This window comes from Bubalus bubalis, chromosome 10 (genome assembly GCF_019923935.1).
Source record: "Bubalus bubalis isolate 160015118507 breed Murrah chromosome 10, NDDB_SH_1, whole genome shotgun sequence".
In the NCBI taxonomy this organism is placed as follows: Eukaryota; Metazoa; Chordata; class Mammalia; order Artiodactyla; family Bovidae; genus Bubalus; species Bubalus bubalis.
The window spans coordinates 40,305,768-40,329,113 of NC_059166.1; the positions used below are offsets into that span (position 1 = coordinate 40,305,768).

Here is a 23,346-nt window from a genome sequence, read left to right on the forward strand (position 1 = left end):
TCACTTTTCACTTTCATGCACTGGAGAAGGAAATGGCAACCCACTCCAGTGTTCTTGCTTGGAGAATCCCAGAGATGGGGGAGCCTGGTGGGCTGCTGTCTATGGGGTCACACAGAGTCGGACATGACTGAAGCACCTTAGCAGCAGCCCAGAACTATTCAATCAAATTCCGGGGGTAGAGCCCAGAAACCTGTATTCTTTTAAAGATTCCTTAAGTGATTCTACTGTACAAGCAACTTTGGGAACCTCTAATTTACTGTCCTCATAGTTAATGTGAAGTTAGAGGACACTAAAATTGTGGACCCAATTTTCTGAGAATTTTTAATTTTCTCTTTCTAGCTCCTCCTAGGAGAACTGTACACTTTAAAAATATATACATATGAAAATTTCACTTTGAAATGTTCTGATGTCTTCCATTATTAAATTATAGCAGACAGATATTTTAGAAATCACTGCTTTAACATGTTTTCAAGAAGAATATCGAACAACACAGAATCAAATATACTGACTCTTAAAAATAAGAACACATATATTTTACCTTAGGTTTGTATTTTATCATGAAGAATATATTTGGTAACAGAGAATCAGGTCCCAATGAGCAGTAAAATGTGACAACTCCAGCAACAAACGACCAGAAGATCATTAAAACATGAAGATACCTTAGAAATAAATAAAGACAATTATTAGAACCAAAAACACATATAAAACTAATTTGTGCCTTCATTGATTTAATGAGTATTAAATTAAGCATCTACAGTATCAGGCTGATGCAATTCCTCCAGTCGTGTTTTCTGTAATATATTTATTAACTATAAGAATATTAGAATGTTTGCTATCAAAGGTATATTTCATTTAAAGTATAAAGACGTAAAAATCCCCAATATTTCATAACTTGGCACCTAGGCTGTCTTGTTTAACTAGCCAATACTACATTTTTCCAGAATATCTTCTAATGATAGTGTAGTATTCATACCCCACCAAAATTCTGATTATTTTGCATTAAATCAAAACAAAAATTGTACTGAGTACCCATTTAGTCCTACACAGTACTAGGTTCTGGGGATATAGTAAGGAACAGCACTGTGTCTATTTGCATAGGAAACACTATCCCTTAGGTGTAGCAGGTAAGGAAATGAATACAACACAGTGATGATGATGTGTCCTATACTATGACAGAGAAAGTACGCATGATATGAGAGCACCCAAGGCAGAATACCCAAATTTAAAAAGAAAAGCTTTTTGCAGAGACAGTTGTGTCTCTGGGAAAACTTAAAGAATGAGTAGGAGAAAAGCGACAGAAGGGGACAGGGTAGAGGAATGAGGGGAATTCAAACTTGAGAGAACAACGTGAGCTAAGTAAGATCTGTGTACAGCTCCAAGGAAGACGTGGGCTTGAGATGAGCCTAAAAAAACAAGCCACAGCCAAACGACCTAGTGTCATGTAATAAGTCACGTTACAGTGTCACAATACAATCTGTCCTCACATTGCAGTTTTCAGTTACCATCATTTTGCGAAGCACCAGCCCCTCAACAACGCAGCCCCTCAACAACTCTAACCGTGAGTAAGGACACAGAGTTAAAACTTTGGTGCTAGCTCTTCAGTTCACAAATCACTACATAGTAAGAGAATGAAGCCAAACCAGAGAGAAGGGGGACAATCAGGGAGATGCAAAAAGTATTTCAAAGTTTCTGAGGCCTGGCTACTGGCCAGTTCTTTCTGCACTTACATAAGTATCCAATGATTCCCCTCTCTGCCAAACCTAGAGTGATATGAGTTTTACTCTTTCATCTACCATCAAGAGTCCTGAGTAATACCCAGGAGACAATGAACAACTTAAGAAGATTTTAAGAATTTTTAAGAGTTTTAAGAAGGAAAGCACTATCATCAGATTGTATTATCAGAAAACCACTCTGGCAGCAATATGGAGCATGGTCTAAACTGGAAACAAGCAAGCTAATTAGAAAGCTGCTGAAGCAGTTAATCTAGGAGAATTTATGGATGTCCTGTAGAGACTCAAGAGATAAAAAGAAGCTGACTGTTTTGAGACAGCTAGGAAGAATTAAGAGGACCAAGTAGGGGAATTCCCTGGTGGTCCAGTGGTTCTCCACACTTTCACTACAGGGACCAGGAGTTTGATTCCTGGTTGGGGAACTAAGATCCTGCAAGCCAAATGGCTCGACCAAAAGACACCTCATTTTTTTTTTGTTTGTTTTTGGCCTCTCTGCACAGCCTAAGGGATTTTAGTTCTCCAACCAGGGAGAACGAGGGATCAAATCCAGGGCCTCCACAATGAGAGCTCAGAATCCTAGTCACTGGACCACCAGGGAATTCCCTCAAAAAACAAAGTAAAAAAGAGGACTAAGTAGTTGATTAGATATAAGGAGAAGAGAGAAATACAAAATCAGTTCCTTTTGGACATGTTGACTTTCAGGTTTCTCAAGACGCACCAAGTAGAAATGAGTTGGACACGACTGAGTGACTTTCACTTTCATTTTCAAGATGTACCAAGCAGAAATGTTCCATAACCAGCCAGGTTTTGGGTAGTTTAAATCTCTGCAGAGAATATGGGCCAAGGATAAAGGTTTGGGAATTACCAGCATAAAGATCACTGAAGTCATGGGAATGAATGTCATGACCAGAGACAAGCTGCAAACTGAAAAATGAAGAAAACATGCCATATTTAAGAAATAAGCAGAAGCAGAGAAATCTATAAAGGAATCTAGGAATTAGGAGAGTTGAGAAGAAAAACAGGGGTCAAATCATAAAGGCTGTGAAGATTTAAAAAAAAAGACGAAGAAATGAAGAAAATATTTCAACAAGAATGAAGTAAACATAATCAAATATTGGTAAAATAAAGTAAAAGAGACTGAGAAGTGTCCACTGGTTTCAGCAACAAGAGAGATACTGATGAACTAGGCAAATCAATTTTAGTAGGATGTAATGGATTGAAGACTGGCGGGGAAGTGGAATCAGGAAATGTGGATAATTCTCTTTTCAAAGGAAAGAAGAACAATAAATACATAAAAGAGCTAAGGTGTCAGCTGGAGAAAGACAATTAGGAAAGGTGTTTAGTAAAATCTGATCACATTTAAACATTAATAGGAAAGAAAGAGAAAAAAGAAAATGAGGTAGGAGAGAAAAGATAACACAGAATTATTTTCCCCTAGAGAATATACGGGGTCGCACAGAGTCGGACATGATTGAAGCGACTTAGCAGCAGCAGCAGAGTATATAGGAGTAGTTGGGATTCAGAGCCAAACAGAAAAAAATAATTATAAAAGAAAGTGATATCTCCTCTTCAATACTAGAGAAAAAGAAAGGGTTGATGAGAACGGAGTTAAATCTATAGATTAGATAAAAAGAATTCAAAGCCATATGATGGCCTTTAAGTGAAACAGGTGCTGCTTGAGAGGAAAAGGCAAAGGTGACATGATCGGGAGTTCTAGAAGACTGGGGAAGTTCTGAAGCAGCAGCTGGAGAGAAGTAAAGAGAAAGGTATCCTCAGGAACTGCTGGGCAGTACTAAGGCTGAAGAGTTAAGTTTACAGGTGTGTGATTTTCTCTAGCAGCATTCAGTAACCAGGATATAAACACTTAATAAAACAAACCAGCATCTCTGATCCAAGGTTTGGATTTTGTTCAGTGAGCGACATGCAAGCAAAGAGAATCAAGGGTGCTGGCAGTAGACTGGCTAAAGTGATGGGCCTGGAATCTAAGCTAGACTGACTCTAAACCACAGAGGAAAGTAAGTGATAACAGAAGAGGGACAATGGATAGGAGGAAAGCAGAGAAAAGCAGGTACCGTGTGACCGACGGAGTAAGAGACGTAGCCACAGGTCAGCAAGTGGGAGGCTTAATTTTTAAGATTTCACAGGAAGAACAGTCTCTGGTGATAACACAGGCCACCAAAAGGTGATCCAAGTGGGAGACTATGGAAGAGTGACCTCAAGATAAACTACAGTATTTGATGGGTTACTTGCACAAACACTAAAGTTACCCAGAATCACAAGATTTAAAATGGAAAGAGTCTTTAAACTAGAAGCTTGTAGTGCAAGAGACTAATATCAGTAAGAAAAGACAGATGGCAGAAGTTCCAAAGGAGAGATTTCTACTTCCTCAACAGAATAACTAGTACCAGTTATTCTTATAACTGGTCTTCCACCATAAACAACTGGAAAACTGGACAAACCATACACAGCAACTGTTTCTAGGCATTGGATAACAAGCACTACAGGAACAGAATCTTGAAGAGAAGGGAAGTGGATGAACTGTTATACAGAGTGAAGTTAGAAAGAGAAAGACAAGTATATCAACACATGTATGTGGAATCCAGAAAGATGGTACTAATGAAGCTATTTGCAAGGCAGGAACAGAGACACAGACACAGAGGACAGACTTGTGGACACGGTGGGAGAAGGAGAGGGTGGGGCGAACTGAGAAAGCAGCGCTGAAACATGTCCATTGCAATATGTAAAACAGACAGCTAGTTGAAAGCTGCGGTGTAACACAGGGAGCTCAAACACAGTACGCTGCGACAACCTAGAGGAGGTAGGAGGGAGGTTCAAGAGGGAAGAGACATATGCATACTTGTGGCTGACTCTGTTATTGTATGGCAGAAACCAACACAACATTGTAAAGCAATTATCCTCCAATTAAAATTTTTAGAACAGAGAAGGGAAGCACACAAGTGAGTGCCACATCCAGCCCAGTTCTTTGACTAGGGACAACTGCCCCAAGTGCACCATGAAATAGAAAGGGCTACAGAAGATATTGTGAAGATTGGGGATTTCAGAATCGAAGAATAAAGCACCAAGTAGTAAGAAAAGGTGAAGATGATGATTAAAGGTGCTCACATATTACAGACAGTGAACAGTAAGTGCAAATGCTGTGAGACAAAGGCTGCACCACTCAACTACAGGAAACTGGTCTCTAGGCACCCAGGGCAATTCTGCACTGGACAAACATCCACCACAGACCTATCACTAAAAGTTCTCACATAAGCATGGTTACTGTTAACCCAAAGAACTGCTACAGATTAACCTGCCTGCAGAAGGAAACACAAACCCTCTAAACCTCTATGGTCCCTGTCAACCTGGCCCCAAATCACTTTTCTGCTCTTATGCTTCCCATTCCTTTATACAAAGTTTTATACAAAGCTTCACTCCAACCAATAAATAGCACACTTGACATCAAGCTTTTAAAAAACCTTAAGTCTAGAAACTAACTCAATGGGTTATAGAGGTATTCACAGAGGAAATTATGAAATCCGTGTCCACACTTACTGAAAATCATTCTGAGCCAGAAAGGTATGACTCCGAATTCACAATTTTTAGAATCCTTCAACACTTACATAGTACATATTTCATAAACAACATACATTATATAGCATAATACATCATGTTATAATAACATAAATAATATGAGGTCTGACATAGTACTCCATAATCAGATATTAGTATTTCCACAGAAAAATGTATAAACCATAAATAAGTAAGTCAGAAATAAATACTATACACAAGTCTCAACTCTGTTCAGGTCAGGTTTTGTTATCAAATGTAACTGGTGTATCAAATCTAGAGGACAAGTTATTTCTTTTTGATTTCTGAATTATGGATTAGGAACTGCAGACCTGCACTTAGACTGAGTGACAATAAACACCGCATGCAGTATGCACATCACGGTAAGGCAAGCAGTAACTGAAAGGCGTTATTTAAGACCGAAATCTTTAGTGTTAAATACATTAATCCTGCTGTTCTCAACCAAGGCTGATCTCACCCACTGCCAGGGGAATTTGGCAATATATGGAGACATTTTTCACTGTCACAACTGTGGGAAGATAAGAGAGGTATTTTTTATGGTATGGTATTTACATCAAGTGACTTGAGGCCAAGGCTCTGCTAAATATCTTACAATGTACAGAACAGCCCCCCACAACAAAGAATTACCTGACCCAAATTATCTATAGTGTTGAGGTTATCCTGCATTAATCAGAGACAAATACTGAAAACCAACAAGCTAAGCATTCAGAAGGTTGGGGGAGGAAATACAAATCCAAACACGTAAAAAGGAAGGACACACTAAAGAACAGAAATCAATCAAGTAGACAACAATGACAAAAGACATTATAAACTGGTTCTTCAGAAAAATTAATAAAATAATTAAAACCTCTAGCTGTATACTACTTGAGGTTACTAGGGCACCAGTAATTACTTTAAAAACTGATAATTAACAGAAAAAGGTATAAGCATTTATTCTACTTTTCCAGCTTGAGCTATATTTCATTGTAACTAAACAGACCTTAACAGAGGATAAATTAAAGCAATTCTACAAACACACACACATACACACACATGAGAATTTAAATTAAAAAATACAGAAGGAATGAAACAATAACAAATCACCATGTTGCATCCTATAATGATTCAGATCAGATCAGATCAGTTGCTCAGTCGTGTCCGACTCTTTTCCACCCCATGAATCGCAGCACGCCAGGCCTCCCTGTCCATCACCAACTCCCGGAGTTCACTCAGACTCACATCCATCGAGTCAGTGATGCCATCCAGCCATCTCATCCTCTGTCGTCCCCTCTCCTCTTGTCCTCAATCCCTCCCAGAATCAGAGTCTCTTCCAATGAGTCAACTCTTCGCATGAGGTGGCCAAAGTACTGGAGTTTCAGCTTTAGCATCATTCCTTCAAAAGAAATCCCAGGGCTGATCTCCTTCAGAATGGACTGGTTGGATCTCCTTGCAGTCCAAGGGACTCTCAAGAGTCTTCTCCAACACCACAGTTCAAAAGCATCAATTCTTCGGTGCTCAGCCTTCTTTACAGTCCAACTCTCACACCCATACATGACCACTGGAAAAACCATAGCCTTGACTAGACGGACATTTGTTGGCAAAGTAACGTCTCTGCTTTTGAATATGCTATCTAGGTTGGTCATAACTTTCCTTCCAAGGAGTAAGCGTCTTTTAATTTCATGGCTGCAGTCACCATCTGCAGTGATTTTGGAGCCCAGAAAAATAAAGTCGGACACTGTTTCCACTGTTTCCCCATCTATTTCCCATGAAGTGATGGGACCAGATGCCATGATCTTCGTTTTCTGAATGTTGAGCTTTAAGCCAACTTTTGCACTCTCCACTTTCACTTTCATCAAGAGGCTTTTTAGTTCCTCTTTAGTTTCTGCCATAAGTGTGGTGTCATCTGCATATCTGAGGTTATTGATATTTCTCCCGGCAATCTTGATTCCAGCTTGTGCTTCTTCCAGCCCAGCGTTTCTCATGATGTACTCTGCATATAAGTTAAATAAACAGGGTGACAATATACAGCCTTGACGCACTCCTTTTCCTATTTGGAACCAGTCTGTTGTTCCATGTCCAGTTCTAACTGTTGCTTCCTGACCTGCATACAAATTTCTCAAGAGGCACATCAGGTGGTCTGGTATTCCCATCTCTTTCAGAATTTTCCACATTTCCAATTTTATTGTGATCCACACAGTCAAAGGGAGTAAATAAATGGTGAAACCAAAGAGAAAATGTTTTGGGCAGCTGTCACCACCTGAATCTACAAAAAGTGAGGCAACTCGACCTAATGTGGAGTTCTCTTTTGATGTGATGTATTAGAATGTACACATCATCACTGAAGTACACGTGGACCCCCCCCCCAAAAAATAAATGTAAATCTAACAGAGTCTATAACTCTAACTCCCTGTCTACAAGAAATACAGAGGTGCAGATGACTATCAGCAAAATCCAAAGTGTGAACAAATAACCCAGTTTCTTCAACAAATCAATGGCAAAGGGAGAAAAAAAGAGCGGGTGAGGAGGAATGTTCTAGATTAGGGTTGACAAAGGCTTATGGTATAGTCCTCAAAGCTAGGATTTTTACATTTAAAAAAGATTATGGGACAGAGAGACCTGATATAGCCCGAAAAGTCTAAAATATTTACTGACACTTTACAGCAAGTTTGGCAACTCTTGTTCTAGATTATACTTACAAAAGCTTCAAAGATGCAGCGACTACATAAAATGAATAGACCCAGTTGTGATTCTGCTTAGAACAAATGCATTATAAATGTTTATATAATTAAGAAAATTTGAGTATAAGCTGACTATTACAAGACATTTAAAAATTACTGTTAATTTTGTAAGGTTATGGTTTTGTGTAGAATAATTATTTTAAAAGGAGGAAGGTCGGATTTTTTTAAATACTAATGGTTGTTGAAGCTGAGTGATGAGTGCTTAGGGGTTCTTTGTACTCTCTTTTTTCTATGTATGCTTGGAAATTCTCAAAAGCAAAAATTAAAAAAGACAAAGTTTTAGCAAAACAGATCAGGGGAGAAAAGAAAAAGAGAGGATACAAATATAAAACTGCTGACTTTTTAAAAATGCACAACATGACAGTTGTAAATTTTACTTGGGGCAAAATGAGGACTGCATCATGGGAGACAGCACTCTGAAACAGCTCTAAGAAACTACTCCAAAGAAGGAAGAGGGAAGCTCAGTATATATGAGATTTTGGTGAAGGGGGAATACATGCAATCAAGCATATATTCTTCCAAAAGGTTTCTGCTAGTCTCATGAACCTTTCCCGAGTCACGAGGAACAGTCATCACCATGAAGGGTTGCAGTGTTTTTTCTAGATATCAGGAGATACAAGAATCAGGCTAATAAAATCAGCTCCTGAAAACACCTATCTGAAGATCCCTGCTGCCAGTCCCACCACACCACCCCCAGCAAGAGTGCCTCGTTTCTGCTCTCCACCCTCAACTTCTTTCAGGGGGTGTTGAACATCAGCAGCTGAAGCAGTGCATGATTTAATCCTTGTAGAGATAGATGGCAAGTGCCCATAGCAAGAGCCAACTTGTAGTTGACACAACACAGAATGAAAAAAAGAAGCAATCACAGCTGTAACTGAAATGAAGAGTAAGACTATAAACAACTGCTGCTGCTGCTAAGTCGCTTCAGTCGTGTCCGACTCTGTGCGACCCCATAGACAGCAGCCCACCAGGCTCCGCCATCCATGAGATTCTCCAGGCAAGAACACTGGAGTGGGTTGCCATTTCCTTCTCCAATGCATGAAAGTGAAAAGTGAAAGTGAAGTCGCTCAGTCGTGTCCGACTCATAGCGACCCCATGGACTGTAGCCAGCCAGGCTCCTTCATCCATGGGATTTTCCAGGCAAGAGTACTGGAGTGGGGTGCCATTTCCTTCTCCATATAGTCATAAACTGGATAAATAATATGACAATTTTTAGAAAAAAAATGCTAAGAATTAGGAAGTTCAGAACTAGATAACCTGAATAGACTATTTATTAGAGAAATTAAAATATAATCAGAGACCTGGCTTTAAAAAAAAAAGGCCCCTGACCCAAATGATTTCACCAAACTTTCATGAAATAGATAATCCTTACTTTATACAGACTGCTTTCAGGGAGGAAAAAAATGAGGAAAAGCTGCCAATTTAAAAGGACTAATATAATTTTAATCCCCCGACCTGATAAAGATAATATAAGGAAATCCTTAGGTCTATTTTATTCATGAATATAGAAATGAAATACTCAGTAAAATACTAGTTAACTAAAACTAGCAGTATATCATAAAATAAAGAATAACACACCATAAGAAAGGCATATTTTTCTAAATAGTTCAATATCTTTTAATCATCATGAGCTAAAGGAGAAAAAAAATCAAAACAATGATGACTTTTAACCTAATTACTAGTTTACAGGGAATCTAGAGGGACATTCAAAAACACTGCAGGGAAGCAATCAGCAGAAGCCAAATTGTGGAAAACTCTATGGAACAAATGGCCAGTTTCCCCAACAAATAAATTACAAGGTTAAAAAAAGGGAAGGAATTTTCAGATTAAAAGATCATACTTGGGTATTATTTGAATAAATCTAAAAGGCTGTTTATAAATAAGATTCATTATGGTTGGCATAATGGATAGACAGGCTCATGACAAAGCATATAAAAATACAGTAAAATTTTAATGATGATTGATCATTTACTATAAATTTCAACACTGCTGTATATTTAAAACTTATCATCATAAAATATTGGAGGATAAAGTTCTAACAGATTCAGGGAAATCTGAACAATGAATAGATATTTTAAGGATGCTACTAGCTTTTTTATTGTGAAATGGTATTGTGGGGGCTTCCCTGGTGGTTCAGTAGTTAAGACCTTGTCTTCCAGCACAGTGGGTATAGGATCAATCCCTGGTCAGGGAACTGAGATCCCACATGCCTCCTGGCAAAAAAGGCAAAACATCAAACAGAGCAATAATGTAACAAATTAAATTAAGACTTAAAAAATGGTCCACATCCAAAAAAAAACACAAAACTTTAAAAAAAGAATGAAATGGTATCCTGGTTATGTAGAAAAACAAAAGTTCTTGGGAGGTCACTGGTGGCCTACTGGTTAGGATTCTGGGGCACTGCGGGGTCCGGGTTCAAACCATGGCCTGAAAACTAAGATCCTGCAAGCTGTATGGCACAGCCAAGGGAAAAAAAAGCTCTTATCAGTTAAAGACACCTACTGAAATGTTTGATACCCACTGACTGAGTGACTAAACACACATTAAATAAGAAGCTTTTGGGGCTTCCCTGGTGGCTCAAACAGTAAAGAATCTGCTTGCATTGCAGGAGACCTGGGTTTGATCCCTGGTCAGGAAGATCCTCAGGAGGAGAAAATGGCAACCCACTCAAATGTGCTTGACTGGAGAATTCCATGGACAGAAGAGCCTGGCAGGTTACAGTCCAGTTCAGTTCAGTCGCTCAGTCATGTCCAACTCTTTGCAACCCCATGAATCGCAGCACGCCAGGCCTCCCTGTCCATCACCAACTCCCAGAGTTCACTCAAATTCACGTTCATTGAGTCCGTGATGCCATCCAGCCATCTCATCCTCTGTCATCCCCTTCTCCTCCTGCCCCCAATCCCTCCCAGCATCAGAGTCTTTTCCAATGAGTCAACTCTTCACATGAGGTGGCCAAAGTATTGGAGTTTCAACTTTAGCATCATTCCTTCCAAAGACCACCCAGGGCTCATCTCCTTTAGAATGGACTGGTTGGATCTTGCAGTCCAAGAGACTCGCAGGAGTCTTCTCCAACACCACAGTTCAAAAGCATCAATTCTTCGGCGCTCAGCCTTCTTCACAGTCCAACTCTCACATCCATACATGACCACTGGAAAAACCATAGCCTTGACTAGACGGACCTTTGTTGGCAAAGTAATGTCTCTGCTTTTGAATATGCTATCTAGGTTGGTCATAACTTTCCTTCCAAGGAGTAAGCGTCTTTTAATTTCATGGCTGCAGTCACCATCTGTAGTGATTTTGGAGCCCCCCAAAATAAAGTCTATCACTGTTTCCATGGTTTCCCCATCTATTTGCCATGAAGTGATGGGACCAGATGCCATGATCTTCGTTTTCTGAATGTTGAGCTTTAAGCCAACTTTTTCACTCTCCTCTTTCACTTTCATCAAGAGGCTCTTTAATTCCTCTTCACTTTCTGCCATAAGGGGGGGTGTCATCTGCATATCTGAGGTTATTAATATTTCTCCTGGCAATCTTGATTCCAGCTTGTGCTTCTTCCAGCCCAATGTTTCTCATGACGTACTCTGCATAGAAGTTAAATAAGCAGGGTGACAATATACAGCCTTGACGTACTCCTTTTCCTATTTGGAACCAGTCTGTTGTTCCATGTCCAGTTCTAACTGTTGCTTCCTCACCTGCATATAGGTTTCTCAAGAGGCAGGTCAGATGGTCTGGTATTCCCATCTCTTTCAGAATTTTCCACAGTTTATTGTGATCCACACAGTCAAAGGCTTTGGCGTAGTCAATGAAGCAGAAATAGATGTTTTTCTGGAACTCTCTTGCTTGTTCAATGATCCATTGGGTCGCAAAGAGTCGGACACAACTGAGGACTAACACCCACACTGAAATGTTTGGGCTTCCCAGGAGGTTCAGTGGGTAAAGAACCTGCCTGCAACGCAGGAGATACTGGAGTCGCAGGCCTGATCCTGTGGTCTGGAAGAATCCCTGGAGAAGGGCATGGCAACCCAATTTAGTATTCTTGCCTGGAGAATCCCATGGACAAAAAGGAGCCTGGAGGTCTCTAGTCTGTAGGATAGCAGAGAGTTGGACATGACTGAAACGACTGAGTACATATGCACTGAAATGTTTAATGTTTATGGATAAAACATCTCACGTGGCATTTCCTTCAAAATAATTAGGGACAGGAGTGATACTTGGCTTTGAACTGATCATTTTTGAAGCCAGGCGATAGGTATTTACAGGTTCCATTGTACTACTCTATTTTTATTTTGTATGTGATTGAAGTTTTCTATAATAAAGTTTTTAAATGAAAAAAAGAAAAAAATCTATTAAAGACCATAAAAGCAGATCTGAATGAATGTGGAAAGATATGTTCATGGATGAAACCATTAAATATAGTTAAGTAACATCAATTCTACGCAGATTAATTTACAAATTAAATAAAACTGTGCAAATTCTTTGCACTCCTCACATCAAAAGCAGGAATCTAATTTCCTTCCCCTTGAATAGAGGCTGGCCTTAATAACTCACTCCTAATCAAAAGAATGTAGCAGAAGTGAAGCTACGTAACTGCCTAAATTTCAGGGTTAAGTCATAAAAAAAATACAGCTTCCAGTGGAATCTCTTCCTCAGGATACTCACCCTTGTCACCCAACACCATTTGGGGAAAAAAGTCACACTGAAATTGTATGTAGATGTTCTGACCAACAGCCCAACTGTATATAAAAACATACTACAAAACTACAATACTGTCATTTTAAAAACAATTCAGTACTGTTGTAGAAAAAGAAAAATAGACAAAAGAAACAGAACACAGAGTGAAAGACCCATTAAGTTTGGAATAAAAAACATTGTAGTGTCTGGGTTCTATTCCTGGATATGATAAAATGCTAATCTCTCCGATTGTTTGGTCTTCTATAAAACGGGGGTAATAATAATAATACCTAACTCACAGGGTTGTTTTAATAATTAAACAAGTTCACTAAAGTACTTTAGAAGAGCCTGTCTTAATACTGTTAAAGTGTATGTAAGCCAATTGTGGTAACTTAAAAAGTAATAAAGAAAATAATAATAAAATACATTAAGAAGTGGCTCCATATATAGAAAAGGCTACAATTTATAAAATAAAATTGTAAATTGCAGGGAAAGTGACTAGAATGTTAACAACAGTGGTCATCTTTGAATGGTAAATTTATGAGTGATTCTGAACACCTTTCAATTTTCTGACTTCTTTACAGTTTAGGGCTTCCCTCATAGCTCAGTTGGTAAAGAGTACACCTGCAATGGAGGAGACCCCGGTTTGATTCCTGGGTCAGGAAGATCCCCTGCAGAAAGGATGGGCTATCCACTCCAGTATTCTTGGGCTTCCCTTGTGGCTCAGCTGGTAAAGAATCCACCTGCAATGAGGGAGACCTGGGCTGGGAAGATCCCCTGGAGAAGGGAAAGGCTACCCACTCCAGTATACTGGCCTGGAGAATTCCATGGACTGTATAGTCCATACGGTTGCAAAGAGTCACACACAACTGAGCGACTTTCACTTACAGTTTATATGAATCAATGTTATTTAGAAAGTTATTAATAAGTTTTTCTTAATAATGTCTTTTTAATGTAATTTTTTAAAGCCTGGGCTTCTAAATCAGAATGATCATCATCAGAATCCTATTCTGCTACTTACTATCTATGAGAAAATTACTGAACAACTCTTAGCTTCAGTTTGCTCATTTGTAAAATGGAGCTATAATCAAGACCCTACAAATTGAAACTACAATGACCTCCCACTATACAATAAGTAAAATGGCTAAATTAAACCTATAAACAATATTAGACAAAACTATAAAACATTTTTGGCAATAGTATAAATTGGTATAATAACCTTGGAAAACTGGCAGTATCTACTTAAGTTAGACAAATATATATGCTACAATGAACCATGTTCATTTATGGGCATATACACCCAAGAGAAATAAGTACATATGCCTATTAAAAGAAATATATATTAGAATACTCACAGCAGCATTATTCATAATAGCCAAAAATTATAAACAATGCAAATGCCTTTCAACAGAATGGACAAAGTGTGGTATAGTCTCAGTGGAATACAACATAATAACAAAAAGAATAACTACCAATATATGCAATAACATGCATAAATCTCAAAAGGAGAGTTGAGAAAAAGAAACCAGGTAAGAGAAGACCATATGATTCCATTTATATAAAGTTCAAAAAGCAACAAAACTGATACATGACAACTGAGAATGTTACTGACAATGGAGCCTAGTAGGGTGATGTTTTATATCTTGGTAAATGGTGGTTACACGGGGAGTTATATTTTTACAATTCAAAGAACTATACAATTACATATGTGTTATGTACTCTTTTATAAGTTGTATCTCAAAAAAAAATAAAATCACCGAGGCTAGTAACAGTACCTACTTCACAATGTTGTGAGGATAAATAAGACAAAAATAACTGTTTTTGTGCTGAGCACCATTCCAAGCAATGTTCCATGTATTAAAACCCAGTTAAGGACTTCCCTGGTGGAATACCACAGTTACGGAAGAAAGCGAAGAACTAAAGAGCCTCTTGATGAAAGTGAAAGAGGAGAGTGAAAAAGTTGGCTTAAAGCTCAACATTCAGAAAACGAAGATCATGGCATCTGGTCCCATCACTTCATGGCAAATAGATGGGGAAACAGTGGAAACAGTTACAGACTTTATTTTTCTGGGCTCCAAAACCACTACAGATGGTGACTGCAGCCATGAAATTAAGAGACGCTTACTCCTTGGAAAAAAAGTTATGACCAACCAGACTGCATATTAAAAAGCAGAGACATTACTTTGTCGACAAAGGTCCGTCTAGTCAAAGTTATGGTTTTTCCAGTACTCATATATGGATGTGGAGTTGGACTATAAAGAAAGCTGAGCGCTAAAGAATTGATGCTAGCACTACGGTGCTGGAGAAGACTCTTGAGAGAGTCCCTTGGCCTGCAAGGAGATCCAACAAGTCCATTCTGAAGGAAATCAATCCTGATTATTCATTGGAAGGACTGATGCTGAGGCTGAAACTCCAATACTCTGGCCACCTGATGGGAAGAACTGACTCACTGGAAAAGACTGATGCTGGGAAAGATTGAAGGCAGGAGGAGAAAGGGACCACAGAGGATGAGATGGTTGGATAGCATCACCAACTCGATGGACATGAGTTCGGGTAGGCTCCTCGAGTTGGTGATCGACAGGGAAGCCTGTCGTGCTGCAGTCCACAGGGTCGCAAAGAGTCGGACACAACTGAGAGACTGAACTGAACTGAACTGGTGGTATAGTAGATGGGAATGCACCTACCAATGCAGGGACACGGGTCTGATCCCTGGTCGGGGAGACCCCACATGCCACAGAGCAACTGAACCTACGTGCCACAACTACTGAGTATGTGCTCTACAACTACTGAGTATGTGCTCTAGAGCCTGCGGGCTGCAACTACTGAAGCTGATGTGCCTAGAGCCTGTGCTCTTCAGCAAGAGAAGCCAGAACAATGAGAAGTCCACACACCGCAACAAGAGAGTAGCCCCTGCTCACCACAACTACAGAAAGCCTGTGTGCAGCAACAAAGACCCAGCACAACAACAAAAACACTTAAATCATCACAGTAATCACAAAATGTAGGCTCCAGTATTATGCACATTACACAGATTAGGGGACTGACTCAAAAATTGGATTACATATCCAAAGTCATATAACTAGTTAAAGGAGGAATCAGAATAAAATTCTGAACAGTCAAGCTTCAGATTCAAAACTTGTGACCACATAAATAAATTGCCTCAATAATAATGAAAACTCTTAACACAGTAACTAAACCAAAGTACTCACAAAGAGTTATCTATTAATACTATTGATATTACCATTATTATTAGGATTAACTTAAAATATTCCTTATAATATTCAAATATTCAATCCTATGATTAACAAATCTATATAACTGTATATCCTAATCGTATGCTCTAATATATTAAAACAATACTATAAAGATATCATAAATAATTTGAAATACATAAAGTATATTACTCTACTCTTCCCACAAATCAGTTACAGTGGTCCAAAGGTTATATCCATTTATCTTTCCACAGATAAAATTCATAATTTTATTCATACTGCAAGAAAATTTTATATGCTAATTAACATCTTGAGAGATTTTTAGGAGTTAAAATTTTAAGACAATAAGACAAAAGTTAATTTCAAAAAGAGTACTAGTCTAAGTTTAACCACATACTAACCAGGGGAGTTTTTATTTGATTGGTTTTCTGGGGAGGTGTGGGGTTGTTTGTTGCTTTTGTTTTCTTTTTGGCCATGCCATGAGGCTTGCCGGATCTTTTTTTTTTTTAACTTTTTTTTTTTACATTGGAGTATAGTTGATTAACAATATTGTAATAGTGTACAGCAAAGTGATTCAGTTATACATATCCATATAACCATTCTTTTTCAAATTCTTTTCTCATTTAGATTGTTACATAATAGCAAGCAGAGTTCCCTGTGCTACACAGTAGGTCTTTGTTGGTTATCCATTTTAAGTACAGCAGTGGATCTTAATTCCCTGACCAGAGCTCAAACCCAGGCCCCCAGCAGTGGAAGTCCAGAGTCTAAACACTGGACCACCAGGGAATTTCCAACCAGGGGAGATTTTAAACTGAGAATTTCTTATAAAGTTATTTCTAAAAATTAACTGGTGAAATGCCTGTATAAAAATCATTTTTTGAAAATATGTACTAAGCATATCTTCTCATTTTTCTAGTTCCACAGCTACACCCCCCAATGGTGCCTTGTACACAAAAACAATCTCATTCATAAATCCAACCACTCAGAAATAACGTGTTATTTCCTTCTTTCTTTGCATAATACAAATACAGGGTACAGCGTTCAGATGTTATAAAAACACTGATGCTATCCTATGACTCCTTAATAATATAGATGCTAGATGCTATGATTAAGTTGAAAACCTCAGAAATCTAGTTCAACCTGTTCCTACATAGTTGTCCTACCTGGAACACCTAAACCGACCTGGCTCCCAAATAAGATAAGAAAAGATGCCTGGACAAAACAATCATATAAAGTTGGCATATCTTTCATACTACACCTGCTTATCTGGCTTGAAATACTTTTCAGATGATAAAGTAAATAATTAATAGCTTCCATTGTCTTAAGGATTCCACGTCCTCCATACTCTTAAAGTCATTTTACCAACATAAAGTACAGTTTCCAATAACATTAATCGCAGTTTAAACCTAGTATTATATAACTCAGAATCAACTAACTAGAAAGCAAAGCGACAAGGGAAGAAATCCAACTTCAACACAAACCCAGGAAACTGTTATCTTAGAACAAAATCAATTTACCAAGTTTCATGTGAAAGTTTCCCCGATCTTATTATGCTTGGGGACCAATATCTCCAGATAAACAGTAACGATGGTTGCACGCTCAGACTATGAGAGAAAACATGCAGGTGTTATCGCTGACAACCGCCTCACATGTCTTTCCACCAAAAGCAAATCTGGAAATAATTTTGAAATAATTTCACCTCTACAACCTATTTCATCGCTACCGCTTCTAGAAACAACAGAATGAAGGACATCGACCAGTTTAGTTCAGAGGCAGAACCTTCCGCTTCCAAAATGTCAACGAAATTAACCAATTTCACCTTTCAGTCTTCCCTTAAGAAATATTCTAGGGATGATAGTACTATTTTGCTTTCTGACTTCGGGTCAACAAATCTTTGCGGTGTTGTAACCAACACCACCACTCCTTTGTGGGAGAAAGCCTAGGCTGGGATCACTTCATATAGGGTGGGCGTGTGCGTGCGGGGCGGGGCGGGGAGGAGCGAGGCGAGTCGGTCAAAAACAGACAGCGACCGGACCTTGCAACTCTCCTCCGTCAGCTGACCGGACCGCCCTGAAAGATTTTATTCCTCTGAAAAGCACAGACGACGGAAGCCCAGGTTTTAAGAAATAGGTGAAAACAAGGGAAGACTCGGGGCCGGGTGGTTGAGGAGCGAGGCCTTAGGACCCGTGGCACCCAAGCCCACCCGCCCACACTTCCGGGCCCGGCGCCCCGCCCGGCTCCCCCGGCCCGCTCTCCCAGAGGCCCCCGCAGCTCGCCCCACGTCCCGCAGCTGCGCAGCCCGACGGTCTCCGCGCAGCGATGTAACAGCGCCTGAGCCCGCAGCTTCGCGGGGGGTGGGGAGGAGGGCAGTGGCCGGCCGCCCCTGCGCCGCCGCCTTACCTGTTGAGGAGCAGGGAGGCGGCGCTAAGGCAGAGCAGCAGGAAGCAGAACAGCGGGTACTGGCGACAGATCTCGCGTCCCACGTCCAGCCGCAGACGCTGCTTCAGTTTCTCCCCCATAGTCCGCACCCAGGGCGCCATCTTCGTCGGCGTCGCTGAAGCTGTACTAAAGACTAAGGCCGAGGTCTAGGCGACCCCCATCTACTGCCCGCGTCTCCACCCCTGGGGGTAGGATCGCGGACCCAGACCGCCAGCGACCGGCGGACGGTCAGCCGGCTGCAGCCGCCCAAAACCCCGCCCACGAGCCCCGCCGCGCGTGCGCGGCCACGCCCCCCGTCGGCCTGCGGGGACAGCCGCGAGACGTGTCCGACGTCAGCCGGCGGCGCAAGGCAAATCGCTTACCTCTCCGGTCTGGACCCTCGCACCGGCCTCCAGTGGGAGAGCCCCGTTCCCCGGCGGCCGGCCCTTTGCAGAACTCGCGGGGAAGCTGCAGCACCCAGTAACCGCCTGTATTGCGGAGGAGAAACAGAAGGATTTGCCCGAGCACAGGAGAAACTGCAGCCCCCTGCAGCCACCGGGCCCTGCCTGCGGTACTCCCGGAACTCGGGGCCGCTGGGGACTGTAGTCTCTGGGACGCGCCCCCCTCCAGCGCTCTGCACGCCTCCTCTCCGTAGTCTCCGCTCTGCGTGGGGACAGGTCCAAGCTTTGCGCGACGCCCCAAGGGGAGGAGGGGGGGACACCTCTCAGCCCTTATTTTGCACGGGCCGCGCGCGGGTGAGTAAAACAACCCCGGAACATGGAAGACTCAAACCCACCGGGTCACCACGCCTGCGAGGAAGCATCTTTTACGTGCTCACGGGCGAGGTAGACTTCAGTGCACAGCAGCCCCGCGGACCTAACCAAAACGTGTGTTTGGGTGATACAACTTGGCAGGTTAAATCCCTCAATAGTCTCTTGGGGCTTTTGCTTTACCAAGTCATCACATTTCTCAATTTTAATTTCCTTTTTCTCCGCTACTCTGACAGATGCAGGAAGACAGTATCGTAATAAGATTTATTTAGGCGGTGCTCTAAGCAGTTTACCCTTCACACATTGAACTCCTGATATAGGTTCTCTGGTTTCTCCCATTTTACGGCTAGATTACTGACATTACTAAGGCAGAAAGGAACTTGCTCAGAATTACACAGCTAGCGAAACCAGGCTTGCAACTACTCTTAACTCCAAAGCCGGTTTTCCTGCTGCCTTTTTTCATTCTTCGGAGGGTGAGCCTCCAAAGTGCAGAGACAGAATGTTCAGAAATTATTTTTTTTAAACATAAAAAGATATATGGACAGCTTAATATGTTCCCATGTTATTCCGAATGCATGGGTCATCTTTATGCATTGCTTCCAATGCAGCATCTATTAGTGCTATTTAATTTCACTGATATTACTAACCTTGATCACAAATTATACACATTTCTAATCCTTTTAGGATCAACATCAATAAAATTGCTATATCAGAGTAAGAACATGGTACAAACTCAAGATCCTACCTAGAATGTTTTACCAGTTCCACAATGGGATATAAAAGTATCAATTTCACCGATCCTCATTTTTTGGTGTTATTTAAACGCACATCATAAATATACACTGTAAGACTACTCTGTAACATCATTGGAAAGCTTAGTGTTTTTTAAAAATATTTTGAGGTACATAATTAAATTTCATTTTCAGCCTTTTTTTTTTTTTTTGGTGTCGTTTACCTATAACCCCCTCTTGTTTTTATTTCCAAATTTTAAAACTTTTTATTTTGTACTGGGGTATAACTAATTTCAACTAATTAACAATGTGCTAGTGAACAGGGAAGGGACTCAGCTATAATATACATGTATCCATTCTCCTGCAAACGCTTTCTCATATAGGCTGGCACATAACATGGAGCAGAATTCATGTGCTATACAATATGTCATTATTGGTTATCCATTTTAAATATAGCAGTGTCATGATCTTTCAAAAGTCCCTAACTATCCTTCCCCCACCACAACCATAAATTCACATAAGCCCTCATTTATATGAACATTCTAGGGCTAAACTGAAGTATAAATAAAAGGTGTATGTTGAATTAATCTACATGTATCAAGTGCCTACTGTGGACTTGAGTACTTTATACTTGGGTAAGTTACTTCATCAAACTTTTTAGTAAGTTATATTGCCCTTGTTTTCTGTTTAAAAATTTTGCTTCTGTATTTTTAAGCTCATTCTGAAATTCCTGTTCACTTTTTAACTGAGAGCCACTACATTTTAATGATAAAATATTTTGTTCTTTCAAATTAGACATCTTAACATCCAACTCCTTTCCTGTATGGTTTTCTTTGCAGGAGCAATTAGAATATAAGCTAATTAGACAAGACAAATTTAAATTTTCATATTGCTCTTATGCTCAGAAAAAGTAAAAACAAATTCCTGCTATAAGAAAACTATAAAAATCCAGTCTAAAAGAAAAAAAAAATTCCTATGGATCAGACTTAATCTAATGAAGTAAAATTTTTACTCCATTAAATGATTTTTCTTTGCATTATGGCCTAGTATCCCTGTCTGCTTTCCTGGTGGCTCAGCTGGTGAAGAATCCACCCGCAATGAGGAAGACCTGGGTTCAATCCCTGGAGAAGGGAATGGTACCCACTTCAGTATTCTGACCTGGAGAATCCCATGGACTGTATAGTCCATGAGCAACTTTTATTTCACTTCATCCATGTCAGCAGTCATACACAGAGCTTGAGATTTTTTCCCAACTTTTTATTAAAAGATATGAACTTCCTGGGAACTTCCTAGGTGGTCCAGTGGCTAAGACTCTGCACTCCCAATGCAGGAGGCTAGGGTTCGATCCCTGGAGGGGGATAGATCCCACATGCTGCGACCCCCAAAGCAGCCAAAAACAAAACAAACAAACAAAAAAAATATGAACTTCTAGTGAGGATATGGGATATCCATAATCAATCCTGGTTCGGAAATCAACTTCACCTTCTACTAGCAGTTTCATTGAGCACATTTAACTTGGTGTATCTCAAACCCTATATCCTCAACTCTAAATGTTACATTCCTCAGAAGTCTTAAGAGATTAAACTGGGTAGAAAGTGGCTATTATTTACAATGCTTAATACCAAAAATGTTTATTTTATGGATTTATTAACATGACAAACAAAAAAGCCAAACCAATTAGATTTGGATTGTAACAACCTAAAATAACAATGACATAAAATCAAAGCCGTGAGATAGCTTGGAAACAAGTCCAAGCTTCTTGCCTGCCCTCGAGTTCTAGACCTGCACCGTGCAGTACTGTCGCCACTATCCATAATCTTGCTATTGAACACTTGAAACGTGGCTAGTTTGAAGAGATGTGCTGTAAGTGCAAAACAGACATCAGCTTTTGAAGGCTTAATATGAAAACAAAAGTATAAACTATCTCAACTTTCAAAAGTTGATTACATGTTAAATGGTATTTTGGAAATAATAGGCTAAAAATTAACCTATGTTTCTGACTTTTGTAATATACCAAGTAGAAAATTGCAAATGTGGCTTGTGCTATATTTCTACTAGACAGTGATACTCCAGACTAATATTAGTTGTGGAGAGACTGGACAATTAAAGGCATAAACTTTTTATAAATGCCACAGTTATCACATATGCTAGTGGTACATTCTCAAACTATAAATAGTAAATGGTTAATAATGCATTCATCTAAAGGGCTAATAAACATCAAACTACAGTATCTCCATTTTAATGTTTATTAAATTAGCAAATAAATTTAAGGCACTGTACTAAATGTGGTGGCAGAGAAAATGATTTAGATGCTTTCTTGCTGACCTCCAAAGGCTTACAATCTAGTGAAGGAAACATATCACCTAAGAAAAATAATGTATCATACAGGGCATATTTATATATAAAGGCTGTAATAGCTTTTTTTTTAATGACAGTTGCTGGGAAAGGGAAATTTTCAACTGGTTGAGGATCAAGAAAGTCCTCTGGGAAGACAATAATTTGAACATACAAGGATTTCTCTCTGCTTTCACTTAATTTTCAGAAGTGATGCAGCACAAGGCAAAGTATTTAAAATGCTTCAGAAATTTGAAAAGATGGTGTTGAGTACTTGAATCCCTTGTGACTAGGCCTACTTAACTCTGATGATCCTAAATAGACACCAGATTTTAACTGTAGAGGGCCATTCTTTGTGTGGCATCTGAGTATGTAAGGGAAAGGACAGAGGAATACTTACTTACCCCTTGGAGCCTTTTCAGCCTCTCCCTCTCACAGCTGCCTCCTGTGATTTGGAGTATGATCTCCTATCACAGGATTAGCATTTCCAACCCCAGTTCCCCGCCCCCCCCAACCCCAAAAGCATCAACGTTCTTGTTTTACCTTTTGTGGCATTTTTAATGTTCTGTTTAGTCTTAATTTTACATTTCCTAATAGCCTCATCTCCTTACAACCTATCCCTATGTATTAACCTCTGGACATAATATCTGTAAAAGGATTAATCTGCCTTCTATACCTCACGAAATGTTCCCTTCCTTGGTTTTCAAAAGAAAGAACTCATTACAATGGAGAATATGCAATTGAAGGAAGAGCATTAAGGGACTTCTCTATAGGAGTTCAAGATGTCAAAATGCAGCTACTTTCGTATTTAACCAACCCCCACTTTTCTGTGGTCATGAAGACAGACATCCAATGATAAGATATCAGTAAGATATGAAGAACTACTACTTTACAGAACCAATGGATCAAAGAAATACTCTCTGGGTAAAAGCTATCTAAGCTTGAAATTCTGAGCTGTTTCTTAGCACCAAAAATTAAACACGTTTGTCATTTTATTTCTAAGATATGTTGGAATAACCATCCTCTCAAACCTCACTTTGATGTTAATAGGTCATAACTTCAGAAATATAAATTGATTAAAAACTGAAAATATATTCACCTGCCTGTTGATAGGTAGCATCTGTGGTAAAGAATACACCTGTCAATGCAGGAGATGGAAGAGACATGAGTTTGAT

At 39.7% G+C, this 23,346-nt stretch overlaps 1 protein-coding gene across 6 annotated transcripts in view; it reads right to left on the minus strand.

Annotated features, from left to right (window-relative positions):
• Positions 1-18,606, minus strand: part of SNX14 (sorting nexin 14) — an 84,850-nt gene extending 66,244 nt beyond the window's left edge. For 5 of the 6 annotated variants that reach the window (XM_044924258.1, XM_006057580.3, XM_006057578.3 and 2 more), the window contains exons 1-2: positions 18,319-18,604; positions 539-659 (exon numbers count right to left, since the gene is read on the minus strand). In XM_044924258.1, the coding sequence (XP_044780193.1) occupies positions 539-659; positions 18,319-18,458 (261 nt within the window). In that variant the 5' untranslated portion in view covers positions 18,459-18,604. Of the gene's footprint in view, positions 1-538; positions 660-18,318 lie in introns of all 6 variants that reach the window. The other variant, XM_044924260.1, reaches the window with a different exon arrangement.
• Positions 18,607-23,346: the final 4,740 nt, after the last annotated feature.